Genomic DNA, 17607 nt, shown 5'->3' with positions numbered 1-17607 from the left:
TATGAAATTATTTTTCCTTCATTATAAATGTACCGAGTTCTAGGTGCCAAAACAGGTCATCAAAAAGCAGGAAATTCACTGACAAGTGTGACATACACTGCTATCTCTGAAAGAATTAAAGTGGTTTTACTGCCATATACATCGAACAAGGCCATTGCATAATGTAATCCAGCCTTAATTTCATTTCCTTGACAAATTGTCAGACAAAACTATTGTATTTCATTGCTGGGGTGAGCACTTAGTGAGTAAAACATCTGTCAGTACACAGATAATCATGATGGTTTTCCAGAACCATTCCCAACTTCAGAGATAACTGGATTTACTCATTTATGTGCAGCCTGTTGAGCTATCTGTATGGTCAGAAGATTTAGGATCCTTAGGCGATGCAGAAAGAGAGAACAGGGAGAATTCTCACATGGAGACAGTCATGGTAGCTCCATGAGAAGTCAAGAGAACCATGCCAGCTTAAAAGTTTATATGGGATGAGGTTCCGGAACTCTGATATTCATGTTATCATTGAAAATGAAGTTCCTGGAAAGTATTTAATTTCTCTCTGCATCTTGATAATTAAAATCCAGCTTTACAGCTCCAGCACTTCCTGTTGAATGAGCTATTAGGATGGAATCTGCTGTCAGCAAGGACTTTTAAGGCTGAGTAAAACCACTTCAAACAGAGCAGATCACAGACTGTGCCTGTGTCAAATAACATCTGATGACATTATGATAATTAACATCAAATGGGTCAACATCAAATGGGTCACCCACACTGAAAACCACAGGCAGAGCCCAGATCTGTTCTCTCAGAACACAGAAGACAGGGAAAGTCCAGTCTCAAAGAAGGCTGTCATGGCTCTGAGTGGCACCATAAACCAACAATGCCCGAGTTTTCTCTGCTGCTGTGTGGAAAAGTACACTTACCGAAAGTGTGCCTTTAGTTGCACCTTGTTGGCAACATCTTCACCTTCAGCTACGTCTCAGGCTTCAGCTATCACAATCAGTATATCCCCCTCCTTCTCTCCTTCTCTTCCTTTCCATCAAATGCATGCTACATTTCTGACTTACACAGCCAGCAATCCCTAACAATTTTCCTCCCTCTATATGCAATATTTCTCCATCTAGGTCATCCTCTGTTCCACTCTTGCCTTTCTCGGGATCAATTCCTCTGCCATGGGATCACGGCTCCTAACGTATAACTGAGAGGACAGGCTCCATGAATAAGAAATAAAGAACTTTTCAGTTCTTGTGGTAAATTTATGTTTTCAGTCATGTCTTGCCACAGACTACGCATATCTCACTTTCCAAATTCTGTTGTCTGTAGCAGAACTTTCACAAGATAGAAGAAGGAACAATTTGCAGTACCTCCCAGACTCAGTCCTCCTCAGATTTCTAGATGTTGCCATGTCCTTATGGATATGATCAAACATAGCAATTATGTCTGCACCAGCTAACAGTTATAGTCAGATGGTGAACCCTCTCTACCAAGTAACCTGAAAGAAGAACTGTTTTGGGTGGGGCCTCGAGCAACAACAAGTCTTTGAGCAGATCAAACAGGAGAGAGCTCATGTGGTAGCTCTTGGGCCTGTCCATATAGCACCAGATGTGGAAAATGTACTCTACATTGTGGCCTGGGAACATGGTCTCACCTGGAGCCTCTGGCAGAAATCATCAGGAGAAGCCTGAGGTTGACCGCTAGTGTTTTGGAGCCAGGGGTATCAAGGATCAGAGGTCCACTGCACCCCAACTGAAAAAGAGATACTAGCAGCATGTGAAGGGATTCAAGCTACTTCAGAAATTGTTGATACAGAAGCAAATCTCCTCTTGGCACCACACCTGCCTGCGCTAAGTGGATGTTCAAAGGAAACATCCCCTCTACACATCATGCAACCGGCACTACCTGGAGTAAGTGGGTAGGGTTGATCATGCAGCTGGCTCAAGAGGGGAAACCCAACTGCCCAGGAACCCTGGAAGAGATCACAGACTGTCCAGTAGGCAGAGTTTTTGGAGTATTGCCTGATGATGTGACTAGTGCCCCAGAGGCACAGCCATCTAATGAGCTATCAGAAGATGAAAGGCATTATGCTCTGTTTACTGATGGATCCTGTTGTGTTGTAGGAAACCATGAGAAGTGAAAAGCTGCAGTGTGGAATCCCACAAGGGAAGTTGATGAAGTCACTACAGGAGAAGGTGAGTCATGTCAGTTTGCAGAAGTGAAAGCCATCCAACTAGCCTAGAGACTTCTCCCTGGAATAAAGGGCAGTGGCTGGATCTTCAACCTGGTGAGGCCTGGCAAACCAACTGTATTGGACCACTGCCAAAGACATGCAAGGCAAGTGCTACATACTCACGATGGTGGAAGTAACTACGGGTTGGCTGGAAACATACCCTGTAAACCATGCCACTGCCCAAAAGACCATCTTGGTTTGTCCTTGACAGTAATTGCTGAATGATCTCCCTGTCCGTATCTCAACCCACAAGCCTTTTGTCGTGTTCTTCTCCTCCTCTTGTCCAGTTGAGGAAGGGAGTGATAGAGTGGGTTGGTGGGCACCTGGAGGCCAGCCAAGGTCAACCCACAACATCTTCTAATATAAGCCCCTGACTTGTACATAAAAACTTAGGCTTTAAGAAGAAAGTTGCTCCCAAAGTATCTTAATGCCATCTTAAATAATATTTGCCTATCAAAAGCTGTCTAACTTCTGGTTCTGAATGAATTCCTGTAGGAATGGCAGAGACCTTTCATTGTCCTACTTAATGCAGGACTTTTCTTACTTAGAAGACAGGTTGCTCTCTTCCAAAATCTCCTCTATCCCATTGCATCTTTTCATTTTTTCACATTCATGCAGCAAGCATCTATCCAATACGCTACATGTCTGCACATTTACACTGCCTTAGTTTCCTCTTGCCTTTGCCTTTGAGCACTATTTCTTTTGCATTTGAGGCCTCATACTGTTTACATGTTGCCAACTTCTCTCTCCAGCCTTGGATCTGAATCTCTACTCACATAAACACCTCTTCTTCCTCTCTGTGCCCTTCTCTAAAATATCACTATGATATCTGATCACAAGCATTACTAATTCCTAGATCAAGAGTAAATATTCCAAAAATAAACCAGAGCGATACTGTGAATAACATGTCAAAAACCTCAGAACAGTGTGGAGGAGTGTCAAAATGTTAAATTGAATTAAAAAAACATAGTGGGGAAAAATACACAGAATGCCCTCCGACACGAAACTGTAATCAATAAGATGATTGTGGGACAAAGATGATGTAGCTGAATTTCTGTGTTACCTGATTTTCTTTATATGAACATTATCAGTCTATTTTTACTTATTTACATAGGACTTTAATTCACACTCTCTTGTTCCAGTGAACATCAATGCAGTTCACTTTTGAACACCAGTCTGATAAAAAAAAAATTACCACAACATCAGACTACAGTCATCAGTACAGATCATTGATGTTCAAACATGGTGTGTAGTCCTAGCTCCTGAGCAGTTTAATTTCCTGCCGACTTTGATCTGTTTTCTGTCTTTACCTCTTATGTCTCTGTCCTCGGTGGTAATTATTCTGACTTCTACCTTTCAACAGCTGAGGCTTTTTCTCTACTGCTAGCCCACAGAGCTGTGCTGGGAAGGTGCAGTGAGTTAAGAAAGGAAAAGAAACTCTGAATCTGAAATTAGTAGATCAGTGAGGCAGTGTGGAAACAGGTGCAGTATTATTTTAAAAAAACCCACACAACAGTGTCCTGAAAAATCCAAACAGTTTTTCAGTGAAAGATGTATTGTATTTTTGTATTATTTCTGCTGAAAAGTATGTAAAATAAGGTTTTCTTTCCCCTCAAAAATCAGTTATTCCCCTCAGGGTCTGTAAAGTCTCGTTGTTCAAGAAGAGAACTGTGCTGCCTGTACCTAAGTAGCTACTGAAGGGAGAAATCATTTAAAATGTCACTTACAGAGAGGAGACTGTTTATTTTTTTGAGGGAGACATGAGGAGGAATGTTCTTGTAGGCAGTGACAAAGAAGCAATAAAGAAGTGACAAAGAAGTAGCAGTAGCAGCAGTAGCAGCAGCACCAGCACCAGCAGCAGTAGTAGCAGCAGTGACAAATATGAAGAATAAGTTTCTCTGTAGCTTCCCAAGACTAATTTTTCCTTTTTGATATTAGACTCAGAGCCTTGAATAATGTCCTCTGCTTTTACCCCCTCTGAGCTCTGCTGCAGGCTTTATCTTCACTCATCAGCCTCCTGAGAAGAGCCAATGAACGGAAGGCAGAGTTGTTCAATCTGTTTTCGCAGCGTTCGCCTAGGCTCAGCACAGGAAGCCTGGTGCTCTAAAAGTCAGAAGGAGGAACCTCTCCAGTTTAGAGGAGCCAGTCGATCGGGACCACACACAGCTAGAGAAGAGGAGTGAGAAAGGGGGAGAGAAAACACAGATATTGGCTGCTGAGGATGCACTGGCAGGCAAGAAGTTCTCCCCATGACCACAGCTAGGTTGACAGTGGGATGGATGGAGTGACGGAGCTGCCTTGAGCCATGAAAGCAGGAGGTGACATGAAGACTGCTAGAAAGACTGTGTGTGTTTTTGTGCTGCTCACCATCACCAAGGCCATGATAACAGCAGGTGAGTCTAACGGAAACCAACCAGCCGTCGGGGTGGAAAAAAGGGAAATGTGCATGCATATTTTTTTCCATAAAAGCTATTCATCATGCTGTGACTTTCTTTAATTGCTAAAAATTATCGAGCATAATTAAAACATGGATCCTCAATAACTACTCCTGCTCCATTTTTCTTAGTGGTCACAAGGCTGCCAGGCATTATCCCTGTGACTTTCATGTAGGCAATTATTTCTTGACCCTGAGCTGGGAATGTACTGTTTGTCACAGATAGCCTTTTTACTCAGACCTCTAAATCCACATCATCTGAGAAACTGATCTATGTGACACATTAAAATATGCTTGGGAAAGTGTTTGTGAACTTGAAGCTTTTGGCCATGTTGTTTCTGCTGAAGAGAGGCTGCAGATGCTCTGAAGTAGTCTAGTGGGAGGTATCCCTGCCCATGGCAGGGGAGTTGGAACTCAATGATCTTTAAGAACCCTTCCAACCCAATCCATTCTATGATTTTATGATTTTATAAATAGGACAGGGATCTCTTGCACCTTTCTGAGGAGTGGTGGAAGATCACCAATGTGCTAACAGCAGGGAACAGCTCCTGGAATTTCATTTTGAGGCTAATGGGCATGGTTAGTATCAAGAGTGGGAAAGGCTCTTGTCTCAAAGACAGTGGCAATCCAAAGCCTTTCTAACCGTGTCTTTTAGTGTACTTGATGTGGTTTTAATATGGCCTAGCTACGGCAGTTAATGTCTCTCACATACTGTTCATTTGCATTTCTAGAGCTTGTGCTCTTCCAGGACCATGCAGCAGTCCCCCAAGTAAAAAGCAGCTCACATTTGATGGGAGCTTTTTATTTAACACTGCTCTTAAACTTGTTTCCTTCAATATTAGAGTGACTGTTCTGAGCAAGATGTAGTGACAACGTTTTCTCTTCAGAGATCACATGCTAAATGTGTCAAGGTGATGCAATGTATGTATTCTACCCAGAGAATTTTAGTGTTGTATGGAGCTTAGAGGGAACAATGTCCCCCCTATTGAAGACTACAGCAAGCTACCCTGAATGAAACACGGTCATGCAAAACCTGTGTAACCAGGCTTTATCTACATTAGCATTTTCCTTAACATTTCCTTAGCATGTTGTTTTGTGTGGTTTGATTGGTTTTTAAAACAGCAGAAGGGGCAGCTCAGAAGTAAAGCTGTGGTCACATCATGATTGTTGTATCTAGATCTGCCACCACGTAGAGCTGGATAATATGCTACTGAAGCTGCTGGTGCATGATCTGTACTAGCAGTCCTGCGACAATCCTCATAGCAGCAGCAGTGGAAAAGTTGCAAAATTAAAATCTTTTTGGTAACACTTTGAAGACTTCTCTAGTTTAACTAAGCAGACAGGACACCTCAGGTGGTTGCGTACTTGCTCCAAAGGAGAAGTGACAAGGGAAGGCAAGATCTTTCATGAGAGGTTTGTGCAACAAATCCTTTTTATTGGATTAACATTTGCAATGTTGGATTGTCTGTAATTATATCCTGTGACAATAAATAGGACTGAGTACTTCAGAGGAAGCTGCAAGAAATCCATTGTCATTAATAAGACGTGATTCTCTATGGTTGGTTCAGTTCTGCCAATAGTAAAAAACTGCTCAGGGGCATTGAATCAGCACTGGAATTAGAATTTTTTGAAGTGAATAAAAATCTGTTGTGGTTTTGACCAAAATTGACAAAATGGAGAAGATTTAAAGAGCAACCTGGCTAGAGCTCAAGTTTACCTGCATGCTGCTGCTTTCATTGAGTTTCTTTCCTTAATTTTCACTAGTGTACTACTGAAAAGTTATTGCTTTAATTTGTCCTACTGTGTTTCAGTAATCCTGTCTCTGGTGCCTCTTACTTTTGGTTTACTGTGGAATCTTGCTCCAGATACAAAAAATCACAGCATAAAAAATGATTCTGGTGCACTTACATTTGTCTACATTTCACTATTTCTTTGCTGCTCCTTTGGTCTATGTGCTGGAATCGTTCTGACTTCTTTTACCCTAAAAAAAACCTAATCCAAACAGCCTGTTTTTCTTACCCACATGCTTAAAACACAATTCTGTACTATTACTTTCTCAGAAGGCATCTAAATTGCCCTAGCATAATCTTCAAAGCTTGTCCTTGTGACATTAATGTTTTACTTTGCTGTGGCTCAAACGCAATGTCTGAATGTGTGTAGTTTCAAAACCATGGAAACAAGGAAGTTCAGCCTTCAAGCTGACCAAATCCTCTGTGACTACAAAGCAGATATTCTTTAGCTGGGAGTGCACCTGCAGGAATACCTGCTACTTAAAACTCACAGTTGATATATTTTGTATTTAGAGGTATAATCATTCAGAAGAAAAAACTGTAGGGAATCTTATGCTGCCTTATCTTTGTATTGAGTAAGAAAATGCTAGGAAGTACTATGCTAAAGCTAAGCACTCAACAAGCTATGACTGAGATTTTTACCACGTATAGTAAAGTCATAAGCATGCTTTCCCAGGAACCTCTTATGTGCTCTCTGTAAAGTATAAAAAGAGGGCATACAACCCACCATTTTCAGTCAATGATCGATTTTTGTTCAGAATAGCAGGAAAATGCCATGTAAGCATAAACAGTATGAGTTATTTATTTTTTTAATGCTTATAATGAGAAAGAGAGTAAAGGGCAATTTCAGTGTGCAGAACAGAGTATAACACATCTGTATCTCTTTTTCTATACTGAGAAGTGAGGGGCCTTTGCACTTTGTTACAGTCGTCACAGTGCTACTCTGAAAGAAATACTACCAAAGGCACTTTGGCATCCAGTGTAAATCCCTTTTCCCCTCATCACATTCTGCAAGGATGAAGATCCGCTTACTTTGCACACAGAAGTAGCTATACCAAGTTTAAAGTTTACAGCCAGGCTGATGTAATATGCAACAGCTTGGCAAGTTCAGTGATGATTTATTATCAGTTGAGGATTTGGCCAACAGTGTTTCTTTGGCAAGTTGGATGGCTCTAAACTTATAATTTAAACACCAACTAATTCATTCATTAAAGAATTGTACCCATCTTTTTTTTTTCTATAAAGTTATTTTATATTGAAACGTAGCCCATTTATATGAGGGTAGAAACACAACCTCAGAAAGGAGCCCTACGTCACTGCATCAAATCGCTTTTTTTGCAGGCATCGTATCATGAAACACTTTTCATAAACAATCTGAGCACCAAAAAAAGCACTGGCTGGTTTTAATCCTGGTTGAGGCAAGATTCTCTATTCTAATTTCCAGCTTGAATTTGTTGTTCTGCCTATTTTTATTGTTATTACATTTTAGGCTGCTGCATTTCAGCATACACCTACCATTCTACTCATCAAGGTCACCTGGTTCTTTTTTGTGTGACATTTCCATTATTTACATTAAAAATACTATATTCTTCCTGCTTTCAACAAATTTTGTCACACACTCCAAATACAAATGCCAATTGTCTTAGTAAAATTGTTAAACAGAATTACCATAAAATCATCTGCTGGGAAACATTATTAGCAAGCTACCTTCAACCTGACAACTCCTGTTAACGCTGCCTTTTGCTTTCCTTTCTTAATTCAGTTCTTTATCAATCATGTTTCCCTCTACTTGTCCCTCTATTCTTCAGCTTAATTTATGATTTTCAAGAAGACACTATATTGAACTGCATCTCTAACTAGGTGAGCTTTAACATCTTCCCATTGCCTTCGAAAGCAGCTGTCTTGAATGACTGCTTGAAACGATACTGGAGAAAGCTAAAGGAAGAGAGTGAAAAGGACAAAGAAAACTTAAAAACTAGGAACTGGAAACTGCAAAGGTATATTCCACCTTGAATGGGAAGACTGAAACCTTGAGTTCATTATTAAGTTTTGTCAGTGTGCTCATCTCTTTACAACATGTAGAATCCGTTCCTGATACTAAAGTTTGTGATCTAAACAAAATCCAGCCATGCTGCAGGCACTTCATACTGGAAAACCAGAGTTTACAATGACAGAGTGTATTTTTCTGGATGTGTTTAAGGTTGCTATTTTAGCTTACACGAGACAACATCAGGAGAGATTCATACTGCAAGTGACACAGTAATGGTGGTAGAAGATAAATGTGTTAAAAGGAGAACAAAATAATAATTTCAGCATGAGGAAGAAAGGAATTTCTGAAGATAGGGAAAAAAAAAGCCTATACAAAATGAAATGGGAATATGAGATATTTTCAAGGAATAATGATGATAACAGACAAAAGAGTGTGAGTGGGAAACTAACAATAAAGGTATAAGTCTCTTATTGTGTCCTTTTAAAGATATGTCCACACTGAAAAAGCTGTGAGTGCAGCTTCTAAAACCAGAGTCATATGACCTCAGGCCAGCTAGTTCATGTATTTCCATCACGAAAATTAGTTCTAACTACTTACTACTCACCCAACACGTGGTACCGGTTTTCAGCCTACGCTCTGTCCTGCCATATATAAAACTTTGTCAGTACTTTAGCAATCTCTACCCTAGTACAAAGCACTTCTCTTTGTTTATCTTCCACTTCATTCCAGACAAGCCTTGCTAAGTGTCACAGGCACTCTGTGGCAATAGAAGGGGGAAACAGATGCAAAGCTCAGCCTGTTGTATCTGGCTTCTTCCAAGCGTCCTGTACTTCTTTTTTGATTATGACTTGTTATGACTCACATAATATATTCATTCCAAGATACACTTAGTCATTTGCTTGTGGCATGATCAGTGTTTCAGTTCATTATACCTCTAAGTTTCACGCATCAGTATTTGCAGTGGTGGGGCAGGGTGGGGGCGGTGGGGGATAAGAGGCGGGAGATGCCCCAAAACGCTGTGGTAGATTGTTACTGTACAAAATAGTAGAGTGCGAAAAACTCTTTAACAACTACATTTCTGAAGAGGGTGTCATGGAACCTGAGTCATTTTGGGGGCAAGAAAAAATACTACTGTGGGTTAAAACCTGCTATAAAGACTAGCAAAGGCTGGTAATCTTTCCTATTTGAAAGCAATCAAAAGCACTTTCAAGCTGCGTAGCTGTCTCTGATTTTGCAGTGATTCCCCTCAAAATTTCAGTGGCTTCACAATCAAATTTTCCTGTTTTTAAAAATCTTTCTCCTTTTACTGTGAGAAAGACTCTTTGAAACTGGAGAAATGACTAAAGTGACACTGCAAAGGAACTGTTGCAACTACTTATCCACAAGTGACAAAGTCAAAGACACTACATAAACCATGTTAAAAAAAAATATCTTTCCCCCAATCTTTTTCAATTACAGTAATGACAACAGTAACCAGCACATTTATGAAACACAAATGCGAACTCCTCAACTGAGTTTGTTTTTCCCTGAGAAAGGATGTGTCCATTTCCAAACATGAAAGTGGAATTTGTCAGTACATTGGAATGCACACTCAATGCGTTTGAACAAATTTTGAGATCCTCCTCAGACACAGCTTTAAATTTTCTTCAACAGTCAAGCAGAGCCCAATGAGGGAGGGCATAGTATTCTTGGTGTTATAATTAGATGAACTTCAGAGGCTGGAGTCAAATCGTGGCAAGTGAGGCCTTTGCTGCACTGGTTATCTCCTTTTTCAGCTGCAGCAAGAAGGCAGTTCACCTCAGCTATAACACCGGATTTCACCTTGAGAGAAGTAGCGGTGCAACACGCTGGCTTGTTTCCAAGCCTTTTTTTGAATAGATAAAAATGCTGACGTGTATGGCATATATACCCCAAGACATTGGTCATAAACCAACCAGCTATTGCAGAGGAAACTTTAGCTGCTGACTTTTAGCCATTTTACAGTATGAAAGCACCATTCCAGAAAACTGTGGTGTGGCGACAAGTCTGAATTAAAACACTTGCAGCCCTGAACCTTTCCTCTTTAACAGACTCTAATACTTTTGTTTGTTTAATTCTCCTGCAGAGCAGACACACACTGTTTAGTTTTAGAGAAATTCTTAGAAGGAAGGGGAGGTTGTGCCCAGGAGTGCAGGCAAACAGCATAAGGAGGACAAACAAAGCAGATGGGGAGACCCTGGCAAAGGGCTTGGTTGGAGCAGCTCAGAAGAGATCACGTGGAATCTGTGTAGCCTGACAAGTCACCAAACACTGGTGGAATAGAAGAGAGGACTAGGGGAAAGACCCTGTTCTGTAGGGGCACGGAGAACAGGGAAGCTTTATTTTAACGCAAGTTTTTTTTTTCTTGAGTATAGCTAGCAATTCTGTGTTCCCTAAAGAGCTATCACTTTCTACCATATTGGTGTCTGTTCTAATAAAAAATATTTTTAGAGACTAGATGGCTTTTGGTATGCTCACTTGAAAAAGAAAGGAGGGCATATCCAACTTCAGCCCAACATGGGGTCTTATCAACAGCTCCAAATTGCAGGAAATGCTATGGTAGGAGGGACAGGATAATTTCTATTTAAAGAACTGCCTTTGTGCTGGTGGGTCCCATAGCTCTTTACAGATCAATCCCTGAGAATACACATTTTGGACTGCTTTTAAATAAAGCAAACTTTGTGCTAAAAACCAGCAAGTCTTGACATCTCATTAGGCTGTATTTCACTTGAAACAGACAGAAAGGCAAATCATCTTTTCATTAGAGACAGTTATCAAAATGGCTGGCACTATTCTGTATGGTTTGGAAGCTTCTCATTGGGTATTACCCAGGCCCAGGCCTATTTTGCTTGTGAGTGACAAGATTTAAGCTCACACAGTTCAAAACATCACATTATCTGAACTTGGTACTATGCTCTGGGGCAAAACGAAGCAGAGCTCTCTCTCTGCATAGGCTGTCTTGGGAGAATAGCAAGCATGCTGGAAGATTTCTGCACCACGTGAGAATGTGAGTGAGCATCTATAGAAAAGGAAGCGTTATAACCATCCACGTGGCTGGCAAGCAGGGCTAGTGAGCCCAGCAGAACTATCAACCTGGCTATGCTGGTTTTGGGACTCAGTCAAGCATGTACCCAGAGCACTCTGCCATCACAACATGCTTCCATCTTACATTGAACTGGAAGAGGATCAAAATAGGTGCAGGCTCTGCAGTTACGCCTTGCTCCCTTACCATTTTGTTTATTTCTCTGCCTTCAACACAAAGACAGTCAGAGTTTTAGACAGTTCTTGGGAAAATGCTAACATGCTAACAGGGTCATAATATAGGATAAAATCTCCTCCTAATAATATACGTCTGTTCTACAGAGATAAATACACAATCCCTGTTCCACCTTAAGAGGAGGACTTCAAAGTCAATTCAGAAATACGAATTAACCAAACCTTTCAGGATTTTTGGCATATACATTCTTCTTCTGTAAAAGAAGTATAAAGATAATGTTTCTAGCATCATTCCTGAGAAAAGAAGTGAAGCAAAGAAGTAGTACACAATTCATATTTTCACTGATGCCACTTATCTGCGCTCTAGCAATGGAGGATAATAAAGTGAAAGCACTTTAATTTTAGTATGTTTATAAGGCCTCTTCACAATAGTAGGAAACTGCATGTAAGAGTTGGATAAACAAGGAGATGTTTTACCAATTAATCTACTGTCTGGGGAAAAGATCTTGCTTTGCTAAAAGCCTTCTGAACTCACAACAAGACACAAGGGAATTCATAGAATCATAGAGTCACAGAATGGTTTGGTTTGGAAGGGACCTTAAAGATCATCTAGTTCCAACCCCCCTGCCCTGGGCAGGGACACCTTCCACCAGACCAGGTTCCTCAAAGTCCCATCCAGCCTGGCCTTGAACACTTCCAGGGATGGGGCAGCCACAACTTCGCTGGGCAACCTGTTCCAGTGTCGCACCAGCCACCCTGACCGTAAAGAATCCTTCTACAAATGTATTGTAAACCTAACATTGTACTTCAACGTGATTCAGCAGATTTTAAGCTGATTGATGTGGCTTATCATTTGAAGTGAATGGTACCGATTCATACAGGAAGAATATGACAGAAAGGCATAGCAGAAAGCACCACTTTCACTCCCTCGTTCTTTACAGTCTTAAAGCACACGAACTGTTATGTTGGGGAACTTGTACATTGCAATAGGCTGCTTAGGAGATGCAGAGCTGAAAGACAAGTAGAATGATACTGCTTTATTATGTAAATGAGAGTGTACACACCTAAATATGCACAACATTGTCATTCCTGCACAGCATTTCTAAATATTATCCAAAGAAACCCCAGCTTTAGCATACAGGTTCTTTGAATGCTTAGGTTTGCTTGGTCATTTTCAGATGAGGTCAGCCATTCTGATGACATGACTGAGCTCTTGAGGCTTTTGTCAGCTAAACTGGGAGAGGAAACACTTTGTTCTCCAATTTTCAGAGACATTCACAGAAATCGCATCCAGAAACAAACGATACAAAAGGCTTTTTTTACTTCCTCTCCTGGTAAAATCATCTGAGTTCAAAACACACACTTTGCATTAGCTTGAAATTCCATTAAGCAGAAAAAAATTGTCATTTAAACACTTCCACTGTAATAATGTATCGCCAAAGACTGTGGACACTTGAAGTGAGTAAACAAGCATTTGTGGGGCTGGTGAATAATTTGTGTATCAAAAAATGGTGTGAATAGATAGCACTTTTCTTCTTCAGCTGTACTTAGAAATCAATGAAACCTGGCAGTACTGAGCAGCAAGAAGTTAAGTATAATTGCCTTTGTTTAATAAAAATGGGAACTGGATGGCCTCAGTGAAATACTATCCCCACCTAATTTTCTTTTCCTACCAGCAAAAAACCCCCAAACTTATCAGAATACACTCTAATTTCCATGTTGTACAGTTGGAGTAACTAATACGTTACAGCACTGTATGGTGTGGGGCAATATTGCAGCTACACCTTCTATCAATCTGCAGGAGCTAGGTCTAGATTTGGAAATGTCTTCACCCAAAGGACACTTAGAACAAAAAAGCAAAAATCTTTAAAGGGATCTTTAAGTAGTTAAAACGTAGCGAATGATGTTATTTTGCAAGTCAGAAATCATTTCCCCAGAACACGGTTAAAGAGAAGGAAAAGTGGTTGAGCTGGAATAGTTCATTCACCTAGATTCTAGAAAAAAAAATGAGATTTCAGACAATATTTTTAAGGTAAAACCAACTTTAGTTTTCTCAAAGAGGTTAGTAGTAATGATTTGACTAATAATTTGAAGCTGATGCTCATTACGACCATTCCTTACAGTGTTGTTAATGTTCAGGAACAGGCCTTCATATTGTGCCAGCCAGCAGAGGCAAAAAAAATCCAGCTCTGGGTAGGGGATAGAGAAACACAACAAAGTCAGGTCTGGTACGTCAGAGGAAGACTTTGACAAAGGTTCGATTAACCACACGAAACTTAGGTCTTCCAATTCTTTGGATATTCCAGCTGAACTTTCAATTGTTGTTTGAAAGGTTTGGGAATGGTTCAACATTTTTGGAATAATTTGTCAAGCATTCATTCGTTGGTATAAATCAGATTGATTAACTTTGCTTGTCCTTCTAGATTAATTCATGGTTTGAAATAGTATTCTGATTTTCTCCTCACACACAGCTCTCAGAAAGTTGCTAAAATCATTACTCAGACCAAGGAAGGAGCAACTCGGAGACATAGAGACACAGAGCACTCAGAGATCAATGGTGTACAGTTCCTGGTTTACAATTTAATGGTCACCTTTTAAAAAAGGAAACTAGTGAGGTGGTAAATGGAGACTGGCTTGGATTGCAGCTATGGGCTTTATTCCTATTACCTCATTAATCGTTGCATGTAGGAGATTTGGGAAAAGAAAGGTTATTTATCTGTAACAGGTCTTCTTCAGGTGGTTATTTATACACATACATACATTGTGCATTTGGGGGTTGTTTGCTTTTAATTTCAGCAGGACCCAAAGGACACAAAAGTCCCATTCCCTCACGTACATTTCCCACCATGCTGCAGACTCTCATTTTCTCTCTTGAAGGAGGGTGGGCTGAGTATGTAAGTGTAAGCAACACTAATGCACATAGAAGCAACTCATCTTGAAGAACAGTTACAGGTAACCTTTCTTTCATCTCTAACTGCTTGCTCACATGTACCCTTACTGCAAACAAAACCCACCACAGAATACTTTAAGGAAAAGCTCCCAATGTGACTAGTTGAAATAAAGCAAAAGAACTGACTGTCCCAAAGGTGGCATCATGTTGAGAGGCTTCAATGGTCAAGTTGAAATGAATCTTGGGGTCAGAAACTTCACACCTTGGATATGTCAATTGAAGACACAGGCAGATGAGGGGTCCCAAATCTGGTATATAAAGAGAGCAAGCATGACTCTTGTTCAAAATGTGCAAAAAATAATCAGTCCTGAAAGCCTGCAGAAAAAGAAAACCCAGGCAGATTAGTTTGTTGGCTAATCATGAGGATGTGCCTTGTGTTGAACAAACACAGCACACTTTGGAGCCGTAACAGTGGTCTGGCTCTCCAACCTTCAATGGCCAATGTGATAATTTCCAAAAAGGACAAGAGGAACAGGTGGAAGCTTTTCCATACAGACATCTACCTTCAAGTACATAGTTCAAGGATCACAGAGTGAATGCATATGTACACATTGTGTACCCCCATAGTGTGAATGCATATGTTCACAAAGATTCAGAAAATGTAAAGACACCCCTGAGACATAAGGCAAAAACTTTTCCTCCTACACAAAGCTACACCATTGTTACTTATGTCGGGGTCACGTCTGAGAGGCATAGACAAGGCCTTTGCCCACAGTGCTGGATTTTGTATGAAGGCAGAAGTAAAAGTCGTTTACTTCCTTGGTGGCAACCGTCCCAGAGGAAAGTAATTATCATGTGACCAAACACAATAGTCAAATTTCTATTATTTCAGCCTGTTAGTGGCAATCCACTGGAGGATTTGATAATAGGAACACACTATTCAGATGCTGAACTGCTTAAGTTAAGGAGCAGGGTCTTCCTCCAGTATCTGTCTTATCCACTGAGATAAGCCCCAGTGGGAAATTTGTGGATGGTAGTGAGAGGGCAGGCTGTGATAGGCCACTGGCTCCATTATCCATAGCTGTAAAACCAGATGACAATTAGCAGATGAGCACAGGCAGGGCCTTACCCTGGCATGTAACAGGTGCAGGCATTTCTCTGTGAAGCACAGACCAGAACTTCAAGGCTATGAGTGACATCCTGGGGAACTTTCTCTTCTTTCTCTCCTTCAGGGAACTACAGATTGTCAGCAACAGTAGGTAACAGCTCCGTGTTCACTTGCCCTCAGAAATCAAATATAACTATGGTAACATGGAAAATAAGTCCCAAGGTTGGAGGACCCTGCACCCTGGGATACAGGGCTGATCAGAACAAGACAGACAGAACAAACTGCAGTGACAGCATGAACTGGAAATTCAGACCAGATCGGGATCCTACCCTCGAGATACGGCAAGTGAAAATAGCCCATGAGGGAAATTACACCTGTGAAGTAGTAGCACCAGAAGGGAATTTCCACGAGACACACCACCTGACTGTGCTGGGTAAGGGACTCCTTCCTCATTTCACAGTTCTCCCCAGGACCGTGTCTGGGCCTCTCCCCATGCACCAGCGAAATCATGCAGTGAGAAGTGAGAAGTGGAGGTCTCTTGCTGGGATAAACTGTCATGCATTTCATTGATAGTAGCTCCACGTTTCCCTTCTCCTTATTCTCCAAAACTCTTATTCCTTCTCCTGTCTCCTTTTCCACTGTCTAGTTAGAAATGGCAGGTGTGAAGCAATATCCAACACCCTAACAGAGAGTTCTGCATACGCATCCGGTTATCCTGTAGAATCAATTGTTAATACACTAATTTAAGAGAACTAAAGCATGAGACTAACATTTCCAAGTTCTGAGATATTGTACTGAACACTGATGTTCTTATCCAGACAGTAAGAATGGACAGTAAGATACATTTTAAATGATGTGTACAATGGCTGCTTAGGACAAAAGTCTAATTCAGCCCTGCATTTGGGATAATTCCCTACCCCAATGTGCAGGGAAACCTCCTTTAACGATACCTGGCTGTGGTAACTCACCTGAACGGGTTAGAGTTGTCCAAAAGGAAAAAAAGAGGCATGATTTTTGTCTCTTGTGACTTTGGCCCATGTCACTGTAATGGGATGACACCTCCAACCTTACTTTCCTCTTTTCGCTCCGTTCATTTTGGGTAGAGAACCAGAACGTCCTGTCCTAACTGAGGCAAACTAACTCCGTGTATCTCCCCTTCCTGATGCTTTGCAGTCCCTCCCAAGCCAACCCTGTCCTGTGATGACCAAGGGAACCCCGTGTGCCAAGCAGCAGCAGGGAAACCGGCTGCCCAGATCTCGTGGGTCCGAGAGAGCAACTCCACCCCCAATGAAGAAGGCCATGACGATGGGACAGTGACTGTTTTGAGCAAGTTCACAGCACACAGCACCAAAGTGACTAATGCAACCTGCATTGTGTCCCACCCAGCTGGGAACTGGAGTGCGTCCATAGCCTGTCCTCCACGTAAGCTCCTCTTTGTGCATTCAGCATTCAAAATCATGGTTAGTCTCCTATGCAAACTTTTGTTCCTTCTAGAAAGGAAAATCTGTAAAAGGTATAGAAACCTTCAGTGAAGTCTCATAGAGAGAAGAGTACAATCCCCAACTGCCTTGCCCAGAAACTTCACCAGCTTGTGTTCTAGAAACTATTTCCTAATGGTTTCTTTCTTAAGATGGATATGCATTACTCTGGTATATACTTTTGGTAGTGGAGATATTGTTGGAAAAAAACCACCAAAGCACTCATGATCTTAGTGTTAAAATAATCACTTGGAGACAGAACACCATCCAAAATTTTTGGATGCAAATGTGAAGTCTCTTGCTCAGAGCATGGTAAGAGAGACAAAGAGAACGAACTCTTGCATGGCCAGCAGAAACAAATAAATCACTTCATTCTGAGTTGCGAATGTCTGACTGAATGATATTTGGTTTCTGGGTTTTGCTATTTTTGTTGCTTTTGAGAACTACACATGAGTTCAGTAC

General features: G+C 41.0%; 1 protein-coding gene across 1 annotated transcript; it reads left to right on the top strand.

The window, feature by feature from the left end:
* The first annotated feature begins 4371 nt into the window (after window positions 1–4371).
* Window positions 4372–17598, top strand: LOC106890995 (cell surface glycoprotein CD200 receptor 1-A-like). The gene is made up of 4 exons (XM_014947145.1): window positions 4372–4614; window positions 15792–16100; window positions 16841–17127; window positions 17587–17598. The coding sequence occupies exons 1-4, from the start codon at window positions 4527–4529 to the stop codon at window positions 17596–17598; spliced, it is 696 nt and encodes a 231-aa protein (XP_014802631.1). The 5' UTR covers window positions 4372–4526.
* The last annotated feature ends 9 nt before the right edge of the window (window positions 17599–17607 follow it).

This window comes from Calidris pugnax, unplaced genomic scaffold (assembly GCF_001431845.1).
Source record: "Calidris pugnax isolate Ruff unplaced genomic scaffold, ASM143184v1 scaffold95, whole genome shotgun sequence".
In the NCBI taxonomy this organism is placed as follows: Eukaryota; Metazoa; Chordata; class Aves; order Charadriiformes; family Scolopacidae; genus Calidris; species Calidris pugnax.
This window is presented reverse-complemented; position numbering and strand designations above follow the sequence as displayed.

Coding starts and splice junctions, on each gene's coding strand:
- LOC106890995 (XM_014947145.1), top strand. CDS start 4,527: ATGAAAGCAGGAGGTGACATGAAGACTGCTAGAAAGACTGTGTGTGTT. Junction 4,615..15,791: donor CAAGGCCATGATAACAGCAG/GTGAGTCTAACG, acceptor TCTCTCCTTCAG/GGAACTACAGATTGTCAGCA. Junction 16,101..16,840: donor ACACCACCTGACTGTGCTGG/GTAAGGGACTCC, acceptor GATGCTTTGCAG/TCCCTCCCAAGCCAACCCTG.